Source organism: Haliaeetus albicilla, chromosome 14, assembly GCF_947461875.1.
Source record: "Haliaeetus albicilla chromosome 14, bHalAlb1.1, whole genome shotgun sequence".
In the NCBI taxonomy this organism is placed as follows: domain Eukaryota; kingdom Metazoa; phylum Chordata; class Aves; order Accipitriformes; family Accipitridae; genus Haliaeetus; species Haliaeetus albicilla.
Genome location: NC_091496.1, coordinates 14,143,804 through 14,156,243, shown reverse-complemented (window position 1 = coordinate 14,156,243; position 12,440 = coordinate 14,143,804). Strand labels below are relative to the sequence as shown.

General features: G+C 40.2%; 1 protein-coding gene across 2 annotated transcripts in view; it reads left to right on the top strand.

Annotated features, from left to right (window-relative positions):
- Window positions 1–12,440, top strand: part of RELN (reelin) — a 306,374-nt gene that overhangs the window by 229,956 nt on the left and 63,978 nt on the right. For both annotated transcript variants that reach the window (XM_069801790.1, XM_069801791.1), the window contains exons 26-30: window positions 1,595–1,766; window positions 2,147–2,347; window positions 4,486–4,721; window positions 6,821–6,978; window positions 7,849–8,056. In XM_069801790.1, coding sequence (XP_069657891.1) covers window positions 1,595–1,766; window positions 2,147–2,347; window positions 4,486–4,721; window positions 6,821–6,978; window positions 7,849–8,056 — 975 coding nt within the window. The remainder of the gene's footprint in view (window positions 1–1,594; window positions 1,767–2,146; window positions 2,348–4,485; window positions 4,722–6,820; window positions 6,979–7,848; window positions 8,057–12,440) is intronic.

The following is a 12,440-nucleotide window of genomic DNA, read 5'->3' as shown; positions in this document are numbered from 1 at the left end:
TGTCAACCACCACCCCCGGATCCCTTTCTGCAGGGCTGCTCTCCAGCCACCCCTCTCCCAGTTCATACTTGTGCCCAGTGTTACTCCATCCTAGGTGCAGAACCCAGCATTTTGACTTGTTAAATTTCATCCCATTGTTCATAGCCCAATGCTGCAATCTGTCTAGCTCCCTCTGCAAGGCCTCTTGTTCCTTAAGAGAGTCAACAGCACCTCCCAGTTTGGTATCATGAGCAAACTTGCTAATGGTGCATTCAACTCCTGCATCCAGATCATTGATAAATATATTGAACAGGACTAGCCCTAGGACTGAACCCTGAGGAACACCACTGGTAACTGATCACCAGCCAGATGTAGCCCCATTCACTACAACCCTTTGAGTTCTGCCCTTCAGCCAGTTCTTCACCCAGCACACCGCAAACCCACTCATCCCACATTTGGACAACTTGTCCAGAAGGATGCTGTGAGGGACAGTATCAAAAGCCTTACTAAAATCCAGAAAAACTACATCTACCACCTTCCCTGCATCTACTAGGTGGGTGGTTTAGCCTCTACTTTGTCAAAATTACAGGACACGTCCAACAAAGAAGCTACATGCTGAAACCTTTATCACTGGACTATCCAACACATTATTTTTAGACAAAACATTTGCCCCTCTGAGTAACCAAGAGTGATGGTCCTTACTGAATATAGCTATGCATATTTATTTTTCTGCTGCTTCAAATGTGGTCCAAATCTTATTTTCCAATTCCTTATTTTCCAACACATAAATCTATGAATCCTCTGGAAAAGAAGGTTCCCTGTTCCCCTGAACAATTCCTCCACCTCTGTCTGCCTAACCAGCAAGTGAAGCAGGGTCTGTGGTACAAAATAACGTGGTATAAACAAAGAGTACCGAAAGGAATATACGTATAAATACATTTACTTAAGGTGTCTGAAATAGGACTAAACAACTGATTAATTATGGTACTTTTTAACATAAGTATGATTAGGTTTGAAACTTTAACTTTTATTTAACATCATTTTTGTAAGGTGTTTCCTAAGTTGAATGTAAAGCAAACTATCTGAGAAGACCTAAAGTTCTTTTATGAAGATCCATATAGGAGGGCTGAAATATTTTTATCCACAGCAGAAAACTCTGCTACATAATCTATTGCATTGTAATAGAAGGATGCTTTTGTCTACAAATAGGCCCAACCAGCAGAAGAGAATGAGAAATCAATTTTGCCAGCATATTTCACTATTACTTGCTGGCACCAGAAGAATGTTAAGACTTGCTGAACATGGATCAGCTGAACAGTTTAATTCAAAGCTGAAGAGTTCAAATCAGTTGCTTATTGTGCTAGGCAATATAGTAATAGAGAGTAAAAAACAGCCATTTTCTTAAAGAGTTTACATTCTCCACAGACAAGAACGACAAAGAAAGCTTCTTGATATGCAGTGTATAAATAGGTATGCAGATATGTAGAAGATTTCTGAGGGTTTCTACATGTAAGATAGATACTGGCTTTCCTGCCTCTTTTCCCTATTTAGTGGTATTTCTTCCATTTCTCTATAAACTGCTTTCCCTAAAGTCTGCTGAATTTCTGTTCTTCAGGTTTGTCTATCTGGAGCTGCCAGCTGCAGCCAAGACACCGTGCACCAGGTTTCGCTGGTGGCAGCCTGTGTTTTCAGGGGAAGGCTATGATCAGTGGGCCATCGATGACATCATCATTTTGTCAGAGAAGCAGAAGCACATCATTCCCGTTGTTAATCCCACTTTACCACAGGTAATAAGCAAGAGCAGGCTATGGGCATCCGCACAAAACAGGAACCATCCTCTCTGTTAGCAGACTTTTTTTTTAATATAATTTTGTTTGAAAATATTGGGTGTCTTTAAAGAAACAGCCATAGTGTTTGCAGCTGTGTGTCTCTGTGTGAGAATAACCTGAGTCTTATCACAAAACCATCAGGCTCCTAATCTTTGTGACAGAGGATGTAATTATGTATCTCCTCAAAAAGTCAAGACAAATTTTGGAAATGACAATTTTTTGATAATGACAGAAAATATAAATTGCAAAATTTGAAAGGTGATCATTTTGGGAATTATTCTGAAGTCACACTGCAAGGTGATAGTACTTGTTGTTGCTTTCCTTTTCATTTCTAACAGAATTTTTATGAAAAGCCAGCATTTGATTACCCTATGAACCAACTGAGTGTATGGTTAATGTTAGCCAACGAAGGGATGACCAAAAACGAAAGTTTCTGCTCTGCCACCCCCTCCGCCATGCTCTTTGGTAAATCAGATGGAGACCGGTTTGCAGTGACTCGAGATTTAACACTGAAGCCTGGATATGTCCTGCAGTTCAAGGTATTCCTTACACATAAATCCCTGCAGAGTATCAGTAAAACTGCCCTTAGTCAATACTTGCAAGATGTCACTGAGGCTACAGTTCAAAACAAGGTGATAAATTATACCACTGTGTAAAAAGGTGTGAAGAGCACAAGCATGAATTCATACAGCATAAAATATCATGCTGCTTTCTAAAAGGATAGCCAAAACCTTGGTGCAGGAGAGCTTTTTTTACCCCTCTGGAGAAGTTTTAAAGCTTGTTGTTCTTCAACACATTTCAGAAGTGGGTTGAAGTGACTGTCATTATATTCGAGTCAGTACTAGGAAATGCTACTGCACTGTCAATGGAAAAAGGATTTATCCCATCTGGGGCTCCATGACTACAAAAGCTGCAATGTGGTTTGCGTACATATTTTGTATTTTAAACTATTTAAGGACTTACAAGCTGCTCTGTACTCCAGTGTGGGGTTTTCATATAATTTACTTTTATTGTGTCAATGAATATAGGCTCCAATTAGCATTCTCTTCTTTAAAGGGCTTACAAAAATTTCAGTGGTCTGACAATACATCAGAATATGGGTTCCAAAGAAAGTGTATTTGCTTTGACAAGCTCTTGTTTCTGAACCCTAATCAAAATTTTATTGAGTTTATAATGAAATCCCATTGGTGAATTCTGGAGGTTGGTTGCAATGCAATTTTAATGAGCTCACCACAAATACATGGTCCTTACATAATTGGTGGATACAGACACTGAATAATTTACAAGTGGAATTATTAAAGAGATCAGATGTTTACAGGCAGCTTTTCAAATATAATTCCCACAGTTCTATAAATAGGAAAGTTAGTTAGAAATAATGGGATTTGTAAAATAATCTCATTTCATCTAAAAGTTATGCTAATGAAATGCTACACAAACTGAGGGATTGCAGTACAATTTCTGAGTGAATATTGCTTGTAGTTTTATAGTTTAATCTGTCTAAAACCCAAAAATATTTCAATACATAAATACCATTTAGCCTGGAAAAGATGCTGTTTGCCTCTTCACGACTTTCCTTCAGTGACTAAGTCTCCATTCTGTAGGTTTGATGATCAAGAGCATTTCAAAAATGGTTTAGTCTAAAAAAGCAATACTTAAAGATGTTTCATACACCTTCCATCACTGAAATACTTGGCAATGTAACATAGATATACAAAATATAAACAATGCGTATCAGAGAACATTGATCTTCTTTATGAAGTCTATTAATTGAGGCCTGAATTTATGCTCCTCTCTTTTTTGGAAAGCTTTTAAACTGGCCTGCACATAAATACGTTAGTCCTATTTGCGTGCTTTAATTTTAAACATATGGTTAAATGCTTTCCTGAGTTTGTGAAATTTCCATTTTAAATAGCTGCCTCGAATAATTTTGCATTGATAAACTCAAAGACAGTAATTTGTCAAAATTATTTCATTTTACATGAATGATTTTGTTTCACATTTTACATTCTACAGCTCAAGTAGAATTTCTGCAATAAAATAATGCAAACTAATATTTTTCTGATAGCTTGAAAAATGAAGCTGAAAACGTCAAATCAGCAGTTGATTTTTGTCTTGGTTACATACTCATTTCACATTTTAATATGCATTTTTCTACTTCATCCAATTTTGCTCTATTCTGGGGGCCCAAACTTCAGTGCCAACTCCCAGACATCATTTCTGCGAGGCCAATGACTAGGCTGTGGTCAGGGCTCACAGCCCAGGGCAGGGGGGACCCTGGAGTCAGACTGATCCTCTGGGCACACTGGGTGGACTGCAGATGGGATGGGTCTCAGGGGATACAGCTCTTCCCACTCCTTCTGGGCATGTAGGTGCCTGTGCAGAGTTTGCTGTTTGTGGCCTGCTATGCACCAGGACCTTTGAGAAGTTATTTGCACATTTCAATGTGCTGAACCCAGTGATCTTAATGAAGGGATAGTGGGAATTTTTACTGAGAAATTTCATATATGTGTAGGAAACAGATGCCAAGCATCAGTCACTGTTTGCCAGCAGGGTTCAAAGCAAGTGTTCAGAGCGCTAAGCCTCCCAAACCAAAAAGTCGAAGGTGGTTTGCAGCCAATAAATGCCAATAACAGCACAGGTTTCTTCCGCTCGTATCTGATGCTCTGCTTTTTTGCAGTTGAACATTGGTTGCACGAACCAGTACAGCAGCTCTGCTCCCGTTCGACTTCAGTACTCGCACGATGCTGGGCTCTTCTGGTCACTCGTGAAGGAGGGCTGCTACCCTGCATCTCCGGGCACGAAAGGATGTGAGGGAAGCTCCCGGGAGCTGAGCGAGCCGACCGTGTATCACACAGGAGACTTTGAGGACTGGACAAGAATTACTATTGTTATCCCCAGGTCGCTTGCAGCCAGGTACTGTACATTGTAAACCAGTGATGCTAGTGGTACCCGTGAATTAGCTGCCTCTTCTTTGATATTACATTAGGAAAAAATTGCAAGCTGTGTGTAAAAGCGGTGTTAAAAATCAGCAGATCTGGGAAAAATACACCATGCTCTCCAAAACAGGGAGAAGCTTTCCATTTTAAAGGTGTCACAACAGTCTATAAAATTAAATTACAAAGCAACAAGGAACCCGGAACATTTTAATTTTATATCAATCTCTTCATCATGGTGCTGTCTCCCCTTACACATATCAGTTAGGTCAGAGGCACCAGCAAGAGAGTGATAAGTCACTTGAATCAAATAAGCCATTGGAACAGGATTACTTTTACAGTTACCACTGGGCAGAGAAACCCTAGAAGGGTACTTGAGCTGCTGCGTAATGTGCTGTGGCATTGAAGGTGGCCAGGACAGCTGAAGTCAAAGGAGGGAAGAATGATAGGTGTGCTCACCTACGAGCACAACCTCAGCTTCGGGTTAATACAGATGAGAAAACATCAGGTGGTGGAAGACGCAAATAAGCCTTGAAATCAGGAGGCTTTTCTCAATCTTACTTGGATTTGGCTGAATTTTCTCACTCGCCTTGCTTGCTGTCTTACTCTGTCAGTAAACCGCCCCAGTCTGATTTGCTGCCTGCACCAAGCGCTGCCAGCGCAGCGGGCAGCCGTCCCCCTGAGCCCCTGGCCATGCCCTCACTGCCTCCTGCCTTTCTCCCCCCAGGCAGCTGCTCTAGTCCTGCCCCTGGGTTTCAGCCCCATCCTCCTGCCACAGGCTCCTCATCCTCAAGCCCTGGCACAGATTTTGAGTATGTGGCATATTGTGTAGCAGGAATGCCGCTGCCTTTGCCGCAAGGAGTTGAAATAGCAGCATGTACCGTAACAAGTTTGTCTTTTCTTCAGTAATTAGCCAATAAAAGCAGGTGCCAAATTGCACAGATCTGACACCAGCTGATTTGATTTACCCAAAACAAGCAGTGCAGAATCAATAGCAGCAATCTGTTTGGCATTATGTTCTGTAATGTGATCAGGAATAAGAAGCTCATGCTAATACATTAAAAATGCAAGTAGTGTGAGTCTGATGAGGGTCTCGGCGTGTTGAAAACTGAATTTGTTGTGGGTCACTTTGGAAATCATGGTTTACGGGTTATCCTGAGAGCATCCCATTTCATCAGTTGGTACAGAGCACTAGCACGATGATCACCTACCTACCGAATCCCAGTACACAGCAGAAAAAAAGCAATAGGTTTATTATATTTTAGGCAGAGTAGCAAAGAGGATCTTAGTTAATCCATTGGATTGGCAATGAGATTTTAAGTCTGTTCCCCTCTCTGGAGCTCCTCTAAAGTGATTCAGCTAAAAGTTAAAGACTAAAAATGAATAACCAAAATATTTTTTCTTTAACAAATTTCCTATGCAGTAGGTCAGCTGCAGTAACTTTAGTGTAGGCTCACTGAAGTCCCTGGAGCAGTTTCAGTTATACAGGTTAAGGATTAGATCACTGTTTTCCAGGAATTTCATGTTGTTGTCCAAGAATAAAAATCTTGTATTTCTGTCCACATGTCCTGTAGGACACATTATTTGCCATTATTTTTAGGAAGTGGATGATTTTTCTTGTATCCAAATCACTTGAAGGTTTTTTACTAAAAATTGTACAATCCCATAATAAACTCTGTATCACTGCCATTTCTGAGTTCCTTTCATAAGTACTGTAAGAAATGGAGTTCTGGGATTTTAATATGTAATTAGCAGTTCAGGTTGAACTGAGTAGTGAAAGGCATCTTCAGAGTCATGTGTAATCATTCACTCTTGTTGGTAAAACCATTTATCTGTTCTTTGCAACACACTGGTGGATAAGGGCCAGAGAAATAGAGGAAGTCAAAATACATCTGGAAAAAATATCCTTAAGTGAAGTTGCACAAAATGTAGGATGTCAGAAATATTTTCCAGGCATCCATTTGCATCTTACTTGCAAATGGCTAATTCAGGAAAAGCTCCTTCTAATCTTAAAAAAGGAGCAGTAGATATTGAAGCTGGGAATAGTAATACCAAGTCTTTGTTGTTGTTTCTCTACAGTAAGACTCGGTTCCGCTGGATTCAGGAGAGCAGCTCCCACAAGAGCGTGCCTCCTTTTGGCTTAGATGGCGTTTACATTTCTGAGCCTTGCCCCAACTACTGCAATGGTCACGGGGACTGTGTCTCAGGTGTCTGCTTCTGTGACCTGGGCTACACAGGTAAGACAACCCTTTTTAGGTGGGATTACAGTAAGCATTGGCTAAGTTAAAGCTGTAAATCTAGCATCTTGTTTTTCCTCTCCAATATTCTGGAAAAATATATGATGACATAAATTTCATGGGCTGCCAGCAGGAGTCTTTTCATTTTGTTAAATAAAATTCAGCACAGGCAAAATAGAGCAGCTGAAGGCAGTGGACACTGGTGATGTTTCTGGCAACCACAATCTTTGAACATCACCATCTGTATGAATGGGAAGTGACTAGCAATAAAAGAGAAAACAAAATATTATAAACTAAAAAGTCTACTTAAAAGCCTATGGATCATCTTCAAAAGAATTGGTGCTGTTTTTGAGTCCCCTGGCCATCAGATGGCATGGGACCAGGAGGGAACATATGTTCTAACAGGCCCTTCTGTGGAAAATTCTGCTCACTTGTGGTTTCAGGGGCTTTTATGCTGAAATACAAAAAAAACCCCGAAACCCAATGAAAAAAAACAGTGATTGACACAACCAGTTGCACGCTGCAGTCTTTTCAACCCTTTATACCAACAAAGCAATAAGCTAACATCTTTTCTTCAATTTGCTTAAAATGAAATAAAAGGATAATACTTTTCTGTTTACATAAAATGCCTTATCATCATAAAACACAGCTGGTTTTCACCTAGTGAAATAAGCCATCTTAGAGTTTAGAGGAAGAGGCCTTATTCTGCCTACGAAAATTTGTAAAGTGGGTTTAAAAAGGCACAATCCTGTCATCAGGGCATTTTCTTAGAAAAGCAACAGAACTGTCTGCCAATGTATTGTATCTGACCTTTACTCTGTTCAGCACAGTTTCACCAAAGCATCTTCCATATATTTTTTTTTCTTGAAGCATCGCATGGAACCTGTGTGTCTAATGTGCCTAATCACAGTGAGATGTTCGACAGGTTTGAGAGGAAGCTAAGCCCTCTCTGGTACAAGATAACAGGAGGTCAGGTTGGGACAGGCTGTGGCGTGCTCAGCGACAGAAAATCTCTGTACTTCAATGGACCTGGCAAAAGGGAGGCGAGGACTGTTCCCCTGGACACCACAAATATCAGGTCAGTCCTCAGTGCTGCTTCTCACAATTGTCTGTGTATTCATGTTGTCTCCTCTCTGCTATTACAAGTGTAGATGTGAGAAGGTGAGAAATGTTTTTCTGGTAATTGCAACCTGTACAAGAAATCTTAAAGGAAGAGAAGTTAACTTTTTTATTCATTCTGGTGTACTATTTCTTTTTCTATAGAGAGAATACTTAGGTTAGAAACTGTGAAATAGCAGCATAAAAAAACATGAACTCTTTATCCTTCTGAGAAGATGGTTTGCATTGTATTCTAGATGGACAGTCAGAAGATGTGGTCTTAAGACTGCACAAAACCTAAGACTCTGCTTATAGCTGGACAGAAAAACTCCCTTTCCCCTGACTGCATTGAATTGCAGGCATAGCGATGGCATAGCAATGAGCTGTTGTTTACTTGCCAGATGTTGTGAATTAGTCTACTTGTCAGCAGTGTAAAAAAATGGAATGTAAATTGTTTCTGTGTAGCCAAGAGGCTAACAAGCCTTCACCTCTCTCCCTGCTGCCACTGAATCCTGCTCCACTGGTAGCAATTATCCTTTTTCTCTCAAATTGTCTAATTGATTAATGTAATTAGGGTAAACAAAGGACTGTTAATTCTAACCGTTATTTAGCCTGGAGTTTGCTGCTGCTTTGTCCAGTCTCATGAGGCATCATGCACCTGAAGCCTTGCCCACCCTACAATTATAACAGTTAGCTTAACAAAAGATATTTCTCCTGACAAACACTGCTCCAAGAGTAAGTAATGCCATGATTTGCTGCATTATTTAATTTGTGGGATCACTTGGCAAAGATTGGCCACAAGTTACTGCTACTGCTCTCCAGCTCAGGCAAGTGGCGCTCCTTAGGGCAGTATGGGTGCTATAGGTTTGGGGACATCCCTAGGTGCTCCCTGGCACTGAGCAGCACAGCACCAGCTGCCTTTCCTCTGTCCCCTGCATGTCTGACAAATTCTCCTCTGACAAATAACATGAATTATTTATATAATTATGTAAATTACTTAATAATTAAATTAATTAATTGTTTGACAAATACGCTTTGGACAAGTACATGTTTGCACTGGAACTCTGGGAAGATCTAGGCACTTCTCTTCTGTTCCACTGTCTTTTTAAATCTTATGTTATTAATCCTGTGAAGCATAATATTGGAAGTAACCACATCATCAAGAAGTCTATATTCAAACAGTATTTTTGAGTTATTCCTTCTTTCCTGGAGAAATCTTTTTATAAAAGAAAAGGATTTTCTTTAGCTTTAAGATTACTTTGAAACCAATTTTAATGCCAGATATTCATATTTATAGCTTTCAATTTTTTACAGAGTTCAAACCATTTTAAAAACCAAAAGAAGCTTTAAAACACTGAGCAATGCTCTTTCTTGACTTTTTAAATCTATCACTGCTTCTGTTTTGCACAAGAACATGGTCATCTGGTGTCTTAAAACTGCCCCAAGAACATAAATGGCCAGAGGGACACCTGGTTAGAGCAACCAAGATCCCTCTTCTGAGCACATGCTCTCCATGTGAGCTGCTCTCCAGCTGCGACTGGTCATTTTGTCAAAACAAATCAGCATTTAATTCTTTTATAAGCATCACAGTGAGCAGTTTAACCTCCTTGAACATTTCAAGCTTGAAGCCACATCCCTGGGCTGTTTGTTAGACAGAACACACTGGTCATCTCAAACACAAATGGGACTAACATTGATTTTTTTGGTTTCTTCAGCCATGTGTGTGCTCAAGGGTAGTATCCACCCCATGCCACTTGACCAGAACATGGACTTCTTAGACTACAGCAATTACCCCAGGCTGCTTTTATGTTCAGAGGAGAGAATAGCTGCTTCAAAAGGGCAATGCAACTCATCCTAAAATGGGGTCTAGCTAAGGCCAGTGCTTTGTCTTCTGGAAGCTTGTATTTTTTTCATTAATTATAAGGCAGTCTAGGTTGGCCATGTAAAACAGACATTCAGCTTCAGACACCTTGCCTAGAACAGGTGCATCCCAGTTTAATGTTTGAGACCATCTGTAACATTAACTGGGTCTTTTTTTACTAGAAGCAAAGGCAGACTAAGTTTGTAAGAGAGTGTGGAGTTAACTGAAAGACCCATACCCTAAAAAGAAAATAATTCCTGAGCCTAGAATTTTTTTTTTCCATTATTGGAGCTAAAATTAATGTCACTTGAAAGAGGAGATTAGAGGGAAGCACTTTTTCCTATTTTGGTATTACTTTTTGCATTCAATAATGCCTTGCATAGAATTCGGTTATCTTGTTAGGGGTCATCTTAGCCCCTGCACAGTTATCTTTTATTTTTGCGTGGATTTTTTGGTTGGGGGTTTTTGGTGACTGAGTAAACAGCAAGAAAATATGCCTTGAAAGACATATCATTAGATACGTGGATTGAGAGTTGTGAATAGGAAGGCTGAAACTGCTGCAGTAGATTTTAAGCTTCTTATTTTTCAGGTTAATAGCGTTTTCCCAGACCTTTTAAGATCTTGTTTCATTAAATCAGGCATGGAAGAGCAAAAAAATGAAAAATATAGCAAGACATTAAATTTTTATTTTCATTCTGAAATCCTGCAGACCAATGTATGCATATTCCCTATCATCTTTCTTCAGTTACAGCTTCCTGAATGTAAAGTGTAAATTTTTTGTGAGGAATGTAAAGAATTTTTGTTCTTTTTTGTAAGAATTACAAAGACCCTTTTCACCTTTGCCCATCTCTTCCCAGAGGAGGTGCATGGTGGCTCGGTGCTCCCAGTTTGCTCTGCTCCAAAGGGGTTGATCTGGCATCCCAAGGTGTGTGGTGCTGCTCAGGGAAGACGCCCAACAGGGCACTGGCAAAGTCAGGTGTCATGCTAAGAGCATTTAAAACTAAAGCTTGCTCCCTGAAGCCAATGATCATAAACAAGCACTCAATGTTTAGCATATACGTTAAGTGCTATCATCATCTTAGCTTTGTTTGTCCTGTTGTCTCCTTATTCCTTTATATGATTGACTACACTTTTTTCACAGATATTAGGAGAATGTCCCATAGCACTAAGAGAGCTGTAAGTGTCAAAAATCATCTCACCCAGACCATTTTTTGCCCTACACTTCAGAACCCCCCTGGAGTCTCCCCATCCCTTCCCTTTTGCATGTTCCAATGTGCCAAAGGCACAATTTCACCAGCAGTATTTCCATCCTCCTAACTGACAATACGATACCTGGATGCATTTTGGTTACTGATGAGCTACTGCCACCCATCTTGATGGCCTGTCCCTTATGACGCTTTTCACTATCTGTTCAGTGAGAGCATTTGCACACAGTACGTACCTGGCAGCTAGATAAAAACCATGGAATATATTTTTTTTTTCCAAGCAGTGGCATCTGGCTTGTTAGCTGACTTGGCTCCCATCTGCATTACAGACTCCGTTGCTAATGACTATGCAGTCATCCCAGAGAGCTGTTCTGGGTCAAATGCTTACAGATCAGATGGACCAATTCACCCTTCTGCAGAAAGGGGTTTTTTTGTCTTTTGTTTTTGCTTTTTACCAAGCTTTACATTTGGCAAGCAATAAAAAAGAATTTCATCATAGGACTGTAAATCTTTTCACCTCTGAGACCACTGTCTAGTATTTTCTTGCCTGAATACTGTCTCAGACAACAGAACTGCAGCAAACAATAGGACCTACTTGGCTAAATAGTGTAATACTGTGAGCCTGCCTGCTCTTGAGCTATCTATGGGGTTATATTATGAATGAGACTGATAAGTATATTCTGGCTTGTCCTAGTCACTATGGATATACAAAACATCTCAGATAGGAGATACTGATTTCGATAACGGAACTGGAGTGTGGTTGGGTTTAGAACCAGAAGAGGATCATGACATTCTGTATGTAGCAGAGGGAAAGTGGAGTCCTGTCTGCATCGTACTGGGCCTGGCAGTAGTCCTGTGGCTTGTCTGTGATTTTACTGATATCACTACAAATTAGGACCAGATCCCCTAAAGTGAAAAGCGTTATCTTTGTGGGGAATTATTTGAGTGACAAATGAAGCCTCGTTTCTTCACACAGAGATACAAATTCACCTCAGAGATAGTATTTAAAATAAAGAAGTTATCTACAAGCAGTAGAATTAATAAAGCCTGCAGGCTTTATAAATACTTTAGATTTGTGTCCTTTTTTCCCTCAAAACCCCTGTTTGGCAATAACGCAATCTCACCCTATGTGCTCCACAAGGACACCCCCAGCACAAGGGACAAGCAATTGCTTCCCAAAAACATCACATCAGCGAGTACACCAGTAGTCATAACACAACAGGCAGGCATCATCCTTAGTCAAAAACTGGCTAGGAAACAAGGAGAATGGCGTCACCAACTTTCAGCATGCAAAAGCT